General features: G+C 36.4%; 3 protein-coding genes across 6 annotated transcripts; 2 read left to right on the forward strand and 1 right to left on the reverse strand.

Moving 5' to 3' along the window:
• Window positions 1–344: 344 nt before the first annotated feature.
• On the forward strand, window positions 345–3687 carry LOC111800221 (DHHC-type zinc finger family protein). The gene is made up of 7 exons (XM_023683820.2): window positions 345–663; window positions 1987–2079; window positions 2198–2299; window positions 2385–2456; window positions 2709–2807; window positions 2905–3000; window positions 3309–3687. The coding sequence occupies exons 1-7, from the start codon at window positions 391–393 to the stop codon at window positions 3402–3404; spliced, it is 831 nt and encodes a 276-aa protein (XP_023539588.1). The 5' UTR covers window positions 345–390; the 3' UTR covers window positions 3405–3687.
• Window positions 3688–4574: 887 nt separating this feature from the next.
• Window positions 4575–17599, forward strand: LOC111800228 (amino acid transporter AVT1C). 2 transcript variants are annotated; one of them, XM_087125172.1, is made up of 13 exons: window positions 4575–4684; window positions 5259–5491; window positions 6935–7236; window positions 7696–7910; window positions 8127–8150; window positions 9188–9368; window positions 9538–9757; window positions 10389–10524; window positions 10599–10618; window positions 10753–10898; window positions 10987–11030; window positions 11251–11313; window positions 17464–17599. In XM_087125172.1, the coding sequence occupies exons 1-13, from the start codon at window positions 4604–4606 to the stop codon at window positions 17518–17520; spliced, it is 1722 nt and encodes a 573-aa protein (XP_086981298.1). In that variant the 5' UTR covers window positions 4575–4603; the 3' UTR covers window positions 17521–17599. The 2 variants fall into 2 exon arrangements, with proteins under 2 accessions (XP_086981298.1, XP_023539600.2); XM_023683832.2 differs by lacking the exon at window positions 17464–17599 and adding an exon at window positions 11411–11751.
• On the reverse strand, window positions 12660–16892 carry LOC111800239 (serine/threonine-protein kinase PCRK1). Of its 3 annotated transcripts, none has more exons than XM_087125176.1 (6): window positions 16563–16892; window positions 16151–16269; window positions 15630–16046; window positions 14243–14503; window positions 13419–13541; window positions 12660–13311 (listed from the first exon to the last, which is right to left on the reverse strand). In XM_087125176.1, the coding sequence occupies exons 3-6, from the start codon at window positions 16017–16019 to the stop codon at window positions 12793–12795; spliced, it is 1293 nt and encodes a 430-aa protein (XP_086981302.1). In that variant the 5' UTR covers window positions 16020–16046; window positions 16151–16269; window positions 16563–16892; the 3' UTR covers window positions 12660–12792. The 3 variants fall into 3 exon arrangements, with proteins under 3 accessions (XP_086981302.1, XP_023539619.2, XP_023539628.2); XM_023683851.2 differs by having other exon boundaries at window positions 16126–16269; XM_023683860.2 differs by lacking the exon at window positions 16151–16269.
• Window positions 17600–17648: the final 49 nt, after the last annotated feature.

Below are 17648 nucleotides of genomic sequence, written 5' to 3' on the forward strand. Positions count from 1 at the left end.
TAGACCACCATTTATAAGGGTGTGGAAACCTTCCCCTAGCAGACGCGTTTTAAAGCGTTGAGGGGAAGCCCGAAAGGGAAAGCCTAAAGAGAATAATATCCGCTAGCGGTGGATATGAGTCGTTACAAATGGTATCAGAGCCAGACACCAGACGATATGCCAACTTTCTCGCTGTTCTCCGAAGGGGCGTAGACAAGAAGTGGTGTGCCAGTAAGGACGCTGGGCTCTAAAGGGGTGGATTTGGGGGCGATCCCACCTCGATTGGAGGAAGGAAACACGGACCGGGCTTCGCCAGGCCCAAACACGGCCCATTTCTGGATATTGAAAATTGCGAATACTCGCTATGGCGAAGCTGGCTCTGTTTTCGCTCCAATTCTGCTCGAATCCCAGATGAAAATCAAGAGATTATTATCAGTTCCCATATTTTCTGTGCTATCGTTGATAGGTTTTGTGTATTACATTACGGTGTTCATTTTCATCGAGGATTGGATTGGTTTGTTCACCTCTCCCGGTTTGATTAGCTCTTTGATTTTCACTTACTTGGCTTCGCTCTGCCTTTTTTCTTTGGCCGTTTGTGTTCTCACCGACGCAGGTCCTGTTCCATCTTCCTATTTGCCTGATGTTGAAGAAAATGCCGGCTCGGATCACGATGCCAAGATTTCCGTAAGTTAGTACGAATTTGATTCGTTTGTTTTCTCTCATTCTATGATGTGAATTCGAGGTTTCTATTTAAACCTCAGCTTTGTGTTTCTTTGTCTATTTATGAACTTATAGAATTTGCTTCTTTGAACGTTTTGGATTGATTATCTCTGTATATGGATGTCTTGACAATTACACGCATTGAAGGTTTTGAGCCTTAGTTAATATAAATGTGGTTTCAAGTGGAGAATAACAAATTTAGTTGAATTATGGAGTTCAATTGGATGAATTGATGATCACTTTGTTCAACTACACGTACTGCGGTACATGGCTATCGAGCCTTAATTGATATTAGTGTAGTTTCAAGTGATGGAACTATGGAGTTCTATTGGATGAATTGATGACCACTTTGTTCAGGAAAGAATTCTTATCGGCTGATGTATTTGTTAATGGATATTATGAATAAAATGAATAGGTTTTCTTTGTTATTTTCATTCTATTCTTATTTGAAGGCTACAGATAAGATACTATAGAATTATATGATTTATTGATATATTCAAAGTGGAACAGGACAGCCGCCAAAATCCCAACCAAGGTATCTTTGTCCTGATTATAATTTGTTTTGTCTTATATTGGTCTCAAAGAAGGTTCAACTAGGCCTCTATTTGTATAGCTCCTCAATACGTCAATTTCTTGAAGGATATTTGATGGTAATATGTAATTTCATTTACAGTCTTATCGTTCAAGCCGAAGAGATTGCACACTACTTTATGACTCGATATATGGTATCATAAGACCTAAGTCACAATCTTGAGCTAGTTTAATAAGTGCATGCATTAGAGGGTGACATTATTCGAAGGTTTCAAGGGATGAAATGGTGATTGGACAGTAATTTAATGGAAGAGAAACCACATGGGATTAGCCTATCTTAATTGTGAACTTTTAATCCTACATTTATCAAGTACCCTTGAATACGTTAGGACAATGAGGAAATACGTTGCCTTATCGACAAAAGTCTATATAGTTTTGAAGCTCAGTGACACTGAAAATGAGGAAATACGTTACCTTGTCCATTGCTATCGGTTTGTCAGCAACATATTGTCGATAGACCTTCAATCCGGTCTGATCATAACCCGTACCCATATCCCCTCTTTCTTCGTATCGAGGGTACTATTCCGTCGAGAAAATCTGAACCTAGAATCCGGTGGCACCTTTATGACATGGAGCCACAAACAATCTTTCACCATGTTTAGTATTTAACGTGCAACAGGCAAATAAGACATCAATGCAATTGTGAACTCCGTATTGTGTTCGAGTCATTGATACAAATTCATGACTTAATGACAGGCTTTACAGGTGAGGCATTGTGAAAAATGTAGCACCTACAAGCCTCCAAGGACCCATCATTGTCGAGTCTGCAGAAAGTGTGTTCTGAGGATGGTAGGTTTTGTTGTATCTAAAGCATAACAATTGAACTCTTGCTCTTAGTTGCAGACATGGTTAAACTGAGTGCCTGTGGTTTATTCCTCTGTTTGACATGGGCTTAAACTGGATGCAGGATCATCATTGTTTGTGGATAAATAACTGTGTTGGTTATTGGAACTACAAGTCCTTTTTCGTCCTTGTCTCGTACGGGACTTTGGCAAGCTTATATTCCACTGTATGCCCTTTTCAGTTTAGTTCATTTCATTTAACAAGAAATCTTTTTTTTTTTTTTGCTTATAACTTGGGCTTTGGTTGCTTAGTTCATCATTATGAGATGTGCATTTCAGAAGAACTGGAATTTTGAGGGAATGCTTTCTGTAAATATTTTCTATGTAAGTTGTTTGTTTATGTAACCCACATCTGTTTTCGTTCATCTTATTTCGTTGAAATGCCTTTGCTGTTACGACTATCTGGATCTGCCTGAGAGTCAATAACGGGCTATGGTCAAGAGAATTGGTTCAAGTTATGGGCGCTAGTCGAGATATGTGCAAGCTAGGCCTTAAAAGTAGAAAAATTCTGACCGACATAGTTGATCATTAAAGTATCGTTGCTGGCCAGAGATTTACTTAACTTTTATGTTTTAGGTTATTTGTGCAGTGATGATGATCTCCTTGAGCTCAACGCTCGGAACTCTTCTGGGCTGGCATATCTACCTCATCGTTCGAAATATGACGACTATAGAGGTATGATATCAATTCCTACAGTTGGATACTTGGACTTATAAGCATGAGTTTCTTCCCCCCTCCGACCATTGAGTTAGAATCGTGTTTCTTCTATCAGTATTACGAAGGAATACGTGCAGCATGGTTGGCTAGAAAGTCTGGACAGAGCTATCAGCACCCGTTCGACGTCGGTGCTTATAAAAACATGACCTTGGTTGGTGTCTTCTACTTATCCTTTTTTTACTGCATATGTGTCTGTCTGCACAAACATGTTCCCCTGTGTTAACATTCTGATGTTGGGTATTACAAGTTTTTCTCGTCACATCTTATAATAGATATCTCGTCGCATCATAAAATATAAGATGTGACAAATAAGACTTTGTAATAACCCAAAATTCGAAGTTTTCTTGTCACATCTTGTAAATAATATTGAATCTATGATCTACTCATATGGTAACTCATCTGGGTTCTGAATGAAACACCCAAGACACAACTCATTTAGGGTGTTGATATTGTTATCAGATCTTAGGTCCAAACATTCTGAAATGGGCATGGCCTACTTCAGCCAGCCATCTAAAAGATGGACTCAGTTTCCCGACTTTGCGCGATAGTTCGTGAACAGGTTCGGCCGAGCCGAGCTGATCCGATCCGCCTTCTGTTTCAGTGTTGTTCTGAATTTGTTTGAAGAATACTCCAATGCCAAGCAACACTGCAGTTTCTCTTCACTTCACTCATCTGGCTAGAAAGGCATAAAAAGGAAGAAACAAGGTAAACTTTGCATACACTTGCAATTCTGTATTTAAAGAGGAAATTTGATGTAGAGCTCTGTTCTCAAATATACCATTTTCAAGCTTTGTGAATTTCGAACTGATGTAAATTCGTCGTATTTTCATTTTTTTTATCGATATTCTTTATACTCTAATCTCTCAAATAACTTTGAACGGGAGGATATTCTAGTCTCTTGTGTTTATCTTTATTCTATTGTGGTCTTATTCTTTCAAAACTCCGATTTTCATCCTTAATTTTTGATCATTTTCAAACTTATCTATAATATTTAGATATATAGTTTTGCTATATTATAATACTGAAAGGAGTTACGTTTTATTCGTACTATATTTGTTCTGGTACCACGCAAGAAAACAGTTAACTTTCGGGACATGACAACTAAACAAGTAACATCAAAGTTTGTGGTCGGGTTTTGGATGAACTTAATTTGGAGTCATAAATAAAAAATAAATTTTAAATTTGGTAAGTTCGAGGGATGAAAAAGAAAACAATTTTAAATTTGGTAAGTTTGAGAGGATGGAAAAAGAAAACAAAAATAAAATGGGAATACAACAATATTTTTACTTATTTTTTAATAGAAAATATATAAAAATTATAATATAATTGAAAGTAGAAATGGTAGTTTTCTTTGATAATTATTTAATTTTTTTAGAATTGAATGTATTTTCTCACCATTTTCATTACACTTTTCATATTAAAATTCTTAGAATTTTTTTAAAAATAATAATTATTTATTTTAGTTTTTGAAACTCAACTATTTTAAAAATATTTGTAAATTACAAAAAAAAAAAAAAAAAAAAAGTTATAAAATATTTAAAGTAAAAAAATTGAACTTGTACAAACATTATATTCATCATATTTAGTTTCTTTTTAAAAAATCTATTTAATTTTTAGAAATTATGCTTATTTTCTAATTAATTATGAAATGAAATTGAAACATTAAATTAGGATAAACTTATCCAAAAAGGAAATAAGTACAAATAATCCCGTCATGAGCTAAATTAAAATGTTTGAAATTATAAAGAATATTCATGAGAAAAACAGAAATAAAGGGGAGTCCACAGAAGGAGAAGAACCACGGATCGACAGAGTTCACGATTCGCTCTCCCCAGGTTTGACATTTCTCCCTCTCTTTTTTGCTTTTCACAAAACTTCATTATCAGATTTGATTCTTTCAATGCCGTTTCTTGTCTTGAACTTTCTGTAGGGCTCGTGATCTGTGTGAAATCGAACGTGATTTTGCTTCTGTTTTTTGTTTTTTCATTTTTAGTTACGTGAACTTTGGATTGACGTTCGAATTTCAATTCAATTTCTATTTACCGTAGCCTATAAGTATAATTTCTCGGCAGCCAAACAGTGTTCGAATACTTCAGATTTTTCAGACACGATTAGAATTATAATTTTGAATTGATGTCAATTTGTAGCTTCTCGTTTTACCGTCATTTTTAGGCGGATTTCGTGGATTCTACTTGAAAAAATTGATTAAATAATGAATTGATCGACGTTTTTGGCGCCTTAATTCTGATGTTTTCACTGATTATTTATTTGTTTGTTATTCGCGATTCAAGCTACTGGAAAAGGATTGGCATGTGTTTAATTATATCTGAAACGTTGTTTCTCTATCCTTTCTCTCTGCTTTGGATCTGTACTTTGTGGTCTACTTGATTGAGACTGATTATTTCTCAGTTGAAGGAACGAATTGCAACAAGGAGGAATTTGAATTTTGATAAGAAAATGAAGAACTCCGTGTCGGATCGAAGTTTTTACATCGAAAGTTCTGACGACGAAGATCTAGAAAAGGAACTCGACAATGGCGAAGACGATGGAAACGAATCGGATTCTTCCGGCTTATCGATGCATAATCAGAATCATAAACAATCAAGTTCTTACAATACCGCCGCTTGGCCTAAAAGTTACAGGTTCAGATTCTCTCCGTTTCACCTCTTTCGTTCCTCATTCTGCAGATTTTATCCTTCCATTTCATCTGCTTCAAATCTCCTTTCCCTAATAGTTAGATTAGAATCACTGGTGATTTACTCGAAAATTGAAATCACGAAAGTAAAATTTTCAGCGGGAATTTTGTTTTTCTAGAAAAAAATGATGAAAATGGCGGAAAACTGGTAACGAAGAAAAGTCTTTGCCAAACTTTCTATATTTTAAAAATATTCACTTCCAAATATTTTAATAATCCTTTTAAACTTTTTAAAATATCTTTAAAAAAAATATACTCATATATTTTAAATATGTATTAATAATACTAACATTAAAATCGTCTATGTTCATAAATTATCTCTTATAGCTCTTAAATTATAAGAATATTAATAATAAAATCTTTTTGAACCTTTTTTTAGTTATTAATGTTAGCATTAATATACCAACAATATAAATATTTTTTAATTTTTTTAAAAAGTTCAAACACATTTTTTAATATTTTTAATAAAGTTTTTTAAGTAACTTTTAAAATTAAAAATATTTTTTTGTAATAAAATTTAACAATTTTTTTTTTTTAGTTTAAAAATATTATTTAAAAATTTAAAGATATATTATTTTTTTTAGATAAAATACAGGTGTTTTTTTTTAATTAAATTTTAATAATTTATTTATTATTTATTATTAGTATGGGAAATAAAGGAAGTCTTTAAGCTTTATTTGGAAATAATCATAATTTTTATTAACAACAAGCTTTTGGTGTTTGTCCTGATTATTCTGGAGAGTTATCCCACTCACGAGTCCACCTAATAAAGTAGGGCCTCTTGGACATTCTAAACGTGGATAATTTGTAAACATAAGTACAATTTTTATTATTTATAAAATAAGGGGGAAAAATCAAATAAATATAAATTAATATTTATTATTTATAAATTAAACCATATTTTGAAAAAAAAAAAATTAATTAAAGGATTCAAACTGCCTTTGATTTTTTTTTTTTTTTTTTTTTTTTTTTTTTTGTGTGTGTGTGTGTGTGTGTGTGTGTGTGTGTGTGTGTGTGTGTGTGTGTGTGTGTGTGTGTGTGTGTTTATAATAAAAATGGATAGAGTTCAATGAATAGCTTTACAACGAACTCTAAAGCTTTTGAGTTGTAGTTTTGGCTGTTTTCTAACCCTTTGTTGAACAAGCATTCATTTCAACCTTGTTTCAACCACATCCTTAATGAACGTTTGTAGTATGCATATATGGGAAAATTTTCTAATATTTCCTCTCTGTATTTAATTATAAGTAATTATTTGATGTTTGTAAGCCTTGTCTTCTTTTCAAAGTACTCAGGCAATTAATTAATTGAAGTACTATTCATGCTACAAAACAGTATTTATGTATGAATGTTTTCTTAATAATAATTTAGAAATCAAATTATAATGTTGCAGGAAATCTATTGATATGCTTGGAAGTGTACCTTCTCCATCGTTGACTAGATTTGGAAGCTCGTTTCTTTCTTCCTCATTGACAAGGAGATTCACTCCTGAAGCATTCTCTACTTCCATAATAAAACCACTGCTATCATCAGTAGTAGACCAGCCACAAAAGCATGCCTCTTATTCCCATCTCGGCCCTCCTTCCCGGCGCTCTTCCTTATCCATGAGGAGGGATGAGAAAGACAACCTTGCCATTGACTCTCATGGCCTCCCCATTTCTCGCCATAGCTCTTTTGGCCAAGCTGTCGCCAATGGTAACTAAAATTTGATTTGAGATATAAAATTAGTTGTAGAATATATTTTATATAGCTCTAATCAGCTAAATTATTTTCGGTTAGAATATACTTTATGGAGTTAATTGGTAACTTGTATTCCGTGAACAAGATAGTATTAGGAATAATGGATCTCTACATTGGTATGATATTGTCCACGCATAAGTCATGGCTTTGCTTTGGACTTTCCCAAAAGACCTTGCACCAATGGACTTCCTTCCAACAATCCTCAACCATCCTCAACAATTTTTTCATTGAACAAAGTACACCATAGAATATGACTCTTATACTATGCTAGGAATAATGAATCTCCACAGTAGTATGATATTAACTTGGTAGCTTGTAAGTTGACATTCAATTCACTTCTGTTACTGATTGTTAGCAGGTCTAGTAAATGTTTGTGTTATTGTTATTGTGAAAGTGATTGAGGTTGAAATGCAGGCATGAATGCGCTATGTGGGGTGGGATTACTGTCGACTCCATTCGCTATGAAGGAAGGAGGATGGTTGGGGATATCCATTTTGTTGATATTCGCTGTGCTTTCTTTCTACACTGGTATCCTCCTGCGTGCTTGTTTGGATAGTAAGCCAGGCATCGAAACTTACCCTGACATTGGCCAGGCTGCTTTTGGTGCCCTTGGTCGTGTCCTCATCTCGGTAAAACTGCCTTTCCATTCTATTTAACTTTCTAAGAAATACAACATTTTTTAACCCAAAAAAACAAAGATTTAATAAATTAAAGTTAGATTTAATTTTTTTTATGTTTTCGTTTCTTCTTTATATTAAGATCTTTTTTTTAAAAAATTACAATAAATATTATATTATGAGGTAGCTGATTGTTTAAGATATGGTTTTGGTTGGTTGTGGATGCAGATAGTATTGTACGTGGAATTATACGTAAGTACTCCTTCTCGGGCTTTTAATTTTTAATTTTTTAATGTTTTAATTTTTTAATTTTTTTAATTTTTTAAATTATTGTCATACGTAACACACACAGCAAGTGGCAACTCTCTGGTCCACCAGCGCTCTTAATGACTTACAATCAACTCGTTTAGGTTGATTAGCTAAGCCAATGTCAATTAATATTTTTTTTTTGAAAAATAAGAGTTAATATGCTTCTTTGTATTTCTTACCCTTATTTGTCTGTGGGCTTCAATTTAGAAAATGAAATTTTAACACGTACATAAAAATGAAATTTTAACACGGACATAAAAAGGAAGATTCGTTCAAAGTTTTGTTTTAACATATTTAGAATCATGTACCTTTCTTTAGTGTTATAGGTGTGTTATATGTGGAGATGTCTATTTTATCTACTGGATCTGTTTTGAATGTGAAGGAAATTAGCATAAGGAAGGGGTGGAGAACATTTTTTCCTCTAAATTGAGGGCTCATCTTATTTAATATATTTTTTTTTTTCAACACATATTTTATATATATATTAAAAAATAAATAAATAAATTTTAAAATTATAATGATATACTTTTTTAATTGTTAAAGTCCATTTTTATCAATAACATTAATAGAATATTATATAGGAAAATATTGGATTATTAAGATCTTTTTCATAATTTTTTTTAAAACATTATATTAAAAAATGAAAACTTTAATATAATTATTTTTTGAAAAGAATAATAAACGGAGAAAAATGAATGATGTGAGAATGCTATCAATATATAATATAAATAAATTATATTTGGGTTTGGTTCTTATTATATTACACGAGAAAAGCTAACGCTTACTCCTCTCGTTCATTTTTTCTAAGAAATGGAAAGCTTATTCATGATCTCTAAGGAAATCTGCATTATCCATGCTAATATTATTGTATGGTGCTTGTGATGCTAATGCAACGATATTTCATTTTCGTAATGATGTTGAAACAAAAAATTAGGCTTATTGTTGACGAAGTGACCTAACTAGATATGCTCGTCTTGCAGGCTTCTTGTATTGAGTACGTGATTCTGGAGAGCGACAATCTGTCTACCTTGTTTCCCAGTGCACACGTTACTTTTGGAGGATTTGAGTTAAATGCGCACCTTTTATTCGCTATAGCGACTGCCCTTGCTGTTCTTCCCACCGTTTGGCTTCGGGATCTCAGTATTTTAAGTTATATCTCTGGTAAGCACAATGGTATGATATTGTCCACTTTGAGCATAACCTCTCGTGACTTTATTTTGGGCGGTCCCAAAAGACCCATACCAATAAAAATGTATTCCTTACCTATAATATAAATTCATGATTGACTCAACAATTGTGATTTTTACTATAAAATGCCCCTATTTTGCAGCTGGTGGAGTTGTTGCATCAATCGTGGTGGTTGTATGCTTGTTTTGGGTTGGGGTGGTAGATAACGTCGGCTTCCATGGCACGGTGACTCCTCTGAACCTCTCAACTCTCCCTGTTGCTCTGGGTCTTTACGGTTTCTGCTACTCAGGACATGCTGTATTTCCCAACATCTATAGTTCAATGGGTAAACAAAGCCAATTCCCAGCAGTTCTTTTGACATGGTAATTTTATATCTCCATCCATTTTCACAAACAATTAGGCATCATTCTTAAGGACCTCTGAAGTATTAATCGTTTAAGCCTTGTTATAGTGCTGGAGAAAACTCCATGTGTCTACACGTCTTCATTAATCTGTGTTGAGGATTGTTGGGCGTGGAAGATCATGAGTTTATAACTGAGGAATACTATCTCAATTGGTACGAGGCATTTTGGGGAAGCCGAAAAGCCATGAGAGCTTATGCTCAAAGTGGACAATATCATACTAGTGTGGAGATCTGTGATTCCTAACATGGTATCAAAGTCATGCCCTTAACTTAGTCATGTCTATAGAATCCTAAGTGTCGAACAAAAAAGTTGTGAGCCTCGAAAGTGTAGTACAAAATGACTCAAGTGTTGAACAAATGGTGTACTTTATTTGAGGGCTCTAGAACAAGGAGTGGAGTCTCAATTAAGGGGAAGCTGTTCGATGGCTCCATAGGCCTCACAGGAGGCTCTATGGTGTACGGAATACATCTCCATTAGTATGAGGCCTCTATTGGTCACCCTTCAAAAGGGTTGATAGAACCCACCAACCATAAAGAAAAACAATCATCCATGTTAACAATAACACCATTTACTTTCTTTATGAATGCAGTTTTGGCATTTGTACTTTGATGTATGCTTGTGTTGCTATTATGGGATACTTAATGTTTGGAGAATCAACATTATCCCAATACACACTAAACCTGCCCGGGGATTTGGTTGCCTCAAAGATTGCTGTCTGGACTACGGTAAGCTGGTAAATTTCTACTGTCACTACTCTGTTCAAACCAATTTCTCACGTTTCTTATTTGTTCTTTGGCAGGTAATAAACCCATTTACCAAATATCCTTTCAGAGTCTAATATATACTTGTTGCTCACTGTACTTAAATTTTCGTTTGTCCTGTTTTTGCTTCACCCTAAGTTCTGCAACCATATTTGAACCAGAAGTTTAATATTTCTCCTTAATTACTCCCACGTATGCATTAACAATATCTCCAGTAGCAATGAGTCTGGAGGAGTTCATACCACCAAACCACCCCAAGTCTCATATTTATTCCATCCTTATTAGAACAGCTCTTGTAATATCTACCTTACTGGTCGGCCTGTCTATCCCCTTTTTTGGTATGTACATTTCTTGTTCCATGCCAATTTCTGATGAAGAAAATGCCCTTTTGGCCTTGGAGACATGATTAAAATTTTTTGCATGCAGGTCTTGTGATGTCTTTGATTGGGTCACTGCTGACCATGCTAGTGGTAAGTTTGCTAATCTTTGAGAATGGTTGGGAGGTTGTCCCACATTGGCTAATTTAGGGAATGATCCCGAATTTATAAGTAAGGAATACATCTCCATTGGTATGAGGTCTTTTGGGGAAGTCCAAAACAAAGCCACGAGAGCTTATGCTCAAAGTGGACAATATCATACCATTGTGGAGAATCATTAGGCTGAAACTAACTCATTAAATTTGTATTGCAGACTTTGATACTCCCTTGTGCCTGTTACCTCAGAATTTTGAAGGAGAAAGTACCATTTTTGCAGGTAAAAAACGTCCTGTTCATTGTGTTTTCTTTTATTTGCATACTAGAACTTGCGTACTTAGAAGACTCTCCCTTTTGTTTTTCTTGTTCTTTTACAGAGAGCACTTTGTTTCATAGTTATAGCAATAGGAGCTGTTGCATCAGCATTTGGATCATATTCATCTCTAAGGAAAATCATTGAGAAATTGAATGGCTGAAGTTTTGGCCTTCCCAACCACCATGACTCGGTGGTTGAGCAGCATAGATTCTGATAGGTTTTGTGTAACGTTTATGTTGTGCATTAAATTATAGGGGAACTCTAGATTTCTCGTTTCCCTATGAACATAGATGAGCTTGTTCATTTATGCCTGTTTTCCCTCTTGCTTGTCAATGTCTTTGTTTCTTAAAGTTTGACATCATTCAGATTCATTTTGTTATGGTAATGAGATTTGCTTTCCAACCTGTTTGAAGTGCCTGTATAAGTCGTTCTAAATGGAACTTTTCGAAACCTTTAATATCAATTAAGATGTTTGAGTACATTTTCCTCTGAGTGTAAAGGCTAACTTACATAAGCTTTTAAAGTGTTGTCATTGGATTAATGTAACGGTTTAAGTTCACTGCTAGCCGATATTGTCCTCTTTGGACTTGTTCGCCACCACTAGCAGCTATTGTCCTCTTTGAACTTTCCCTCAAGGTTTTTAAAATGTGTATATTAGGGAGAGGTTTCTACAACTTGATCGGATGTTTCGTTCTCTTCCACAATTGAAGTGGGATCTCACAATCCACCCCCTTTGGGGTCTGTTCTCCTCCCCAACTGAGAGGTTTCCACACCCTTATAAAGAATGCTTCGTTCTCCACCCTAACCGATATGGGATCTCACAATCCACCCCCTTCGGGGTCAGCGGTTCTCGCTGGCACTCGTTCCCTTCTCCAATCGAAGTGGGACCCCCCAATCCACCCCCTTCGGGACCCATCGTCCTTATTGGCACACCACCTCGTGTCCACCCCCCTATGGGGCTCAGCCTCCTCGCTGGCACATCGCCTAGTGTCTAGCTCTGATATCATTTGTAACGACTCAAGCTCACTGCTAGCAGATATTGTTCTCTTTGAGCTTTCCCTTTCAAGTTTCTCCTCAAAGTTTCTAAAACGTGTATGCTAGAGAGAGGTTTCCACACCCTTATAAAGAATGCTTCGTTCTTCTCCTCCCCAACCGACGTAGGATCTCATAATTAAGGTTCTAAGAACTAGTTTTTGGCATTACAAAGATGACAGGAGAAGAAGAAAAAGAAAAGGTATTTCAACTCCTCTCCTCTTCTTTCCTATTGATGAACAATCATCTGTTAGAGCTAATTCCATCCATATTAAAACTAAATGAAAATAATTCTGGTTTCCAGTATATATATAACTTACACACTCGCTCAGTTTTGGACACTGAAAAGAGTAAATTTCTGCACAAACAAAACTACTGTAATTGATCCAGTATCATTCCTCTCAACCTTGTTCAACAAGTTCTCACAACTTTGGGTCTCCAAGCTAGGCCAATCAAACAACCATTCTCTCCAATAAATGAATTCATAATCCGTTTTCTCAAAGGTTCACTTTTTGATCCTTCAGAATCATTGTTAGAACTCAAGCTCTTTACTGGAAGCAGAGGGCTCTCAGGATAGTCCCCTTCCACAATCCGAGTTACCATCTCCAAGACCTCGCTCATTTTCGGGCGTACCGCAGCCTTTCGAACCAAACAACGGTTCGCTACAGCTGCTAGTTTATGAGCAGCTTTAAGAGAATACTTGCCTTCAAGTTTTGGGTCCATTATCAGCTCAAACTTCTTTATGTCAGATAGGTGTGGTCTGACCCATTCCAAGAGCTTTTGCTCGCCTTTAGGACGGTTTCGATCTAGGGGACGCCTACCAGTAATCAGTTCATAAAGGAAAACTCCGTAGCTCCATACGTCGATTTTTGCTGTGAGTCGTCCTGTTTGAAGGTATTCAGGAGCTGCATATCCTATTGTTCCTACAATCTATACATGGATTGTTTATTACTGATTTGAAATATATAGAAAAACAAACGTGCAGTCATTTTGGCTTTCCTAAAACTGGTTAGATTTTAGATAAGTTGCATACGAACCGCTGTAGAGACATGGCTCAGTCCATCAGAAGGCCCCAGCCTGGCCAATCCAAAATCAGACAACTTAGCATTCCAGTGGTCATCCAAAAGTATGTTTGAAGCCTTGAAATCCCTAAATATGATCTGCTTAAAGATTTATGACAATTAGGCTACCATATATGTAAAGAAGCATAGACAATACAATACAGCTAGTTCACTAGTTTTGGCTGAAGAGAAAATTAACCGTCCATGCCCACCGTCAGTAGATCTTGTTTTCCCTTTTGGGTTTTCCCTCAAGGTTTTAAAACGTGTCTACAAAGGAGAAGTTTCCACACCCTTATAAGAAATGTTTCGTTTCCCTCTCCAACCGATGTGGGATCTCACAATCCACTTCCTTTGGGGACCAACGTCCTCACTAACACACTGCCCGGTGTCTGGCTCTGATGTCATTTGTAACAGTTCAAGGCCATCGCTAACAGATATTGTCCTCTTTGGGTTTCCTCTCAAGGTTTTAAAACGCATCTGTTAAGGAAAGGTTTTCACACCTTATAAGGAATGCTTCGTTCCCCTCTCTTACCAATGTGGGATCTCACAATCCACCTATCCCCAGTGGGGACCAGCGTCCTCGCTGGCACACTGCCCGGTGTCTGGCTCTGAGATCATTTGTAACAGCTCAAGCCCACCGCTAGCAAATATTCTCCTTTTTTGGCTTTCCCTTATTCCCTTTAAGGTTTTAAAACGCGTTTGATAGGGAGAGGTTTCCACACCCTTATAAGGAATGCTTCGTTCCCCTCTCTAACCGACGTGGGATCTCACAATAAGATTCTTGCAAAATTATATGGTACCTGGAAATCCATTCCATCATGTAGATACGCCAAGCCACGAGCAGCATCCTGTGCTATTTTCATTCTTATTGCCCATGGAAGAGAACCATTAAACCTGCTTGATAAATGATCTTGCACGCTCCTGTTAGGCATATATTCGTATACGAGTAGTCGCTGGATCCCTCGTTCATCATCCTCGGCACAGTAGCCTAGTAATTTGACGAGATTTGGATGTTCGACAACGCCCAAAAAGTTCACTTCTGTCACCCATTCCTTGTGACCCTAGTGGATAGGATAGAAACTGAAATCAGAAATGCAATACTAATAAGAAAGTTCATGTCCAAACTAGCTTATCATTAACTTTTTGGCTTTCGGAAGGGCGATTAATTTAGCCTACAAAAGCATTCTCAACACTTTAGATAGTTGATATTTTACACCACCAGCCAAACAAAAACTGTGAAATTATAAGTCCATGCAATGCAACCTTGTAGGGGACATCCCTCTTGTAACTATACTCTGTTTTGTTATTCAATCCACTTCTAGGAAGAGCTTTTTGTTCCTTTTTATACAAATGTCTCAAAGTAAGGCTAAATGTAAATGCATTTAACCAAAGTTCGCTACAATAGTGGGAATAATTGGATATGCATGTAATAGCCCAAGCTCACCGCTAGCAAATATTGTCCGTTTTGGCCCGTTACGTATCGCCATCAGCCTCACGGTTTAAAAATGCGTCTGCTAGGGAGAGGTTTTTACACCCTTATAAAGAATTCTTCGTTCCCCTCTCCAACCGATGTGGGATCTCACAATCCATCTCCCTTCGGGGCCTAGCGTCCTCAATAGCACACCGCCTAGTGTCCACCCCCTTCGGGGCTCTTAAGGAAAATGCAAGAAGTTCTATGCTTAGAAATGTGAGATCTCACATCCCACATCGATTGGAGAGGAGAATGAGTGCTAACGAGGACGCTGGACCCCGAATAGAGGTGGATTGTGAGATCCCACATCGGTTGGAAAGGGGAACGAAGCATTCTTTATAAGGGTGTGGAAACCTCTCCCTAGCATACGCATTATAAAACCGTGAAGCTACGACGATACGTAACGGGCCGAAACGGACAATATATGCTAGCAGTGGACTTGGGCCGTTACAAGAAAGAATTCTCGAATTCTTTAATATTAGACTTCAACTTTTGACACTTAGATGGAGATGGAATAATATTCCCCCAGCTTTGTGCAGTTCTTAATTTTTATAGGTGTCTAATGGGGATCTTTTCAGTCATCTCTTTTGGCTTTCACAAAAATATCTTAATACAGCCATATATGGAACATTCTCAGCTAACCCAACATGATGCAAATAAGTACATATCTAAGTAAAAACTTGGGGAAGGTGGGAGATTAGAGTAAGAGAACTTGCCTGCAATCCTCTTCTACTTAATTGCTTAACAGCAATGTCTATTCTTTTACGTGGATCATCCGAGTTACGGATAGCGCCTCGATATACACTACCGAATCCTCCTTCTCCGATCATGAGCGAGCGGCTGAAGTTCTTCGTGGCTGCTTTCAAATCTGAGAATGTGAACTCCCTAAGATTACTATGTCTTTGAGACAAAGCTGCAAATGATATAGCAGAGGATGCTGCACTGAATTCTGAGACATTCTGAGAATTTACTTCCGAGTCAAACATCTTAAGATCTTGATTCATCGACGTCGAATTTGAGTTACACGAGAGAATCGAATTCGATTTCCTAGATTTCCTTAGCTCAACAATGTTTCTCTTGTTGTTGAATACATGAAAACACTTCATAGTCCCTTCCAAAAGCTGATTCCCTCACTGCACAAAGACAAAACCACACAATGTTGATACTCAAACTCCAGCTGATCAAGTATATTTTGGCTAATACAAGACCCACCTATCGAGCACGGACTAAAGTCGACCTTAGTGATCCAATGAATAAAGGTAGCTCTAGAGATAACAGGCTGATTTTCCCCAAGAACTCACATCAACCGGAAGGTTTGGCGCCTGAATGTCGGCTCTTCCCAACCCTTAACTGGTCCTGATTCAAGAGGAAAAACCAAAGAAACTTGAAGAGCCTTAGCTATTGAAGAAACCCAGAAAGTGCCTTTCTCAACAGTTGCCACCAATCACAAATCCATCCAAAAGGGATTGATCAAGGGGAATTCAAAAAAAACCCAGATTCAAAATAACCCATATCAAGGAGGATCAGAATTTGAACCCAAAATCCAAGAAACTCAACCAATTTTCTAAGAAAAAGTTAAGAACATCAAGAAATCTGCATAGCTTTTCACAGAAAACAAGGAAGATCAGGGAGAAGAAAGAGAAATTCACCTCTCATATACGTCCAAACTTGAGCCAAAACTTGAAAAATGAGGAGCTTAAAGAACAAGACAGGATAACATAGAAGGACAAGGGCAGGCCCCCATGATCTAGGGGAAGTCAATACAAGGCAGCTAGAATTCAGGTGACCAACCAAAAAACCCATTTCAAAGAAGCCCCCAAAGGATTAAAATATGGATAGAAAATCGAAGGGATTGAAACAGTAAACGCCCAGCTAGAAAGATTATTAAAAACAAGAACAAATTGACAAGCGAATGGCGGTTTTGTGTGTGAAAAGGGATTTGATTGAACCTTCTTTTTCCCCTTTTAGGGATACGTGAGGGATCCTACAAACAAAAGGTCTACGAAAGGGAATAATGGATATCGCCACATGGAATGAGAATGAATCCCTAGGGCCCCATGTTTATTAAATATTTTATATAAATTAAATTAAATTATTAAATTATTAAATTATTACGTATCTGTTCCTGTCTTCGAAGCAGTCATTATCTGCCGAAATGGATATTCTTGTAGCTTTCAAATTAAAAACAAAACAAAACAAAAAACACAATAATCTTAGTATGAGCTTTTCCTTAATATCATCAAAAGATGGAAAATTTTTAATTTGTATTAATTTCTACTCTAAATATTTTACTTTAAACTTAGATCAAATCAATGTTGCAATTTTTACTTTTATTTAATTTTTGTTAATTTTTTATTCATATCGTGTAGATGAGAAAACTCATTTTATTTGCACAAATACGAGCTTAGTTTAGTCCATGTACTCTGTATGGGATGAAACTCATCCCATTTTCATCATTATGAACTTGGGTAAAGATTAAAATAGTTATTACCCATTTCTCATTTTTTTAATCATTGAATCTCTACTGGATATTGACCCAATTGAAATCAGGAAGCTCATGCCATGGAAGAAGACAACTTAAACCAAGTCCGTCAAATTGGTGTCTAAAATTCCACCAAATGTCAAGTTGCCCAAGGAGGTATGGTTTACCACAAAACTATCAGCAGCCTCCCTTCGTGACCCCACGTTGCCCACCTTCTTTGCCACTGTCTTTCCTTTCTCTTTCTCTCTCTAAC

The sequence above is a fragment of the Cucurbita pepo genome, chromosome 1 (assembly GCF_057944985.1).
Source record: "Cucurbita pepo subsp. pepo isolate OVF chromosome 1, ASM5794498v1, whole genome shotgun sequence".
Classification (NCBI taxonomy): Eukaryota; Viridiplantae; Streptophyta; class Magnoliopsida; order Cucurbitales; family Cucurbitaceae; genus Cucurbita; species Cucurbita pepo.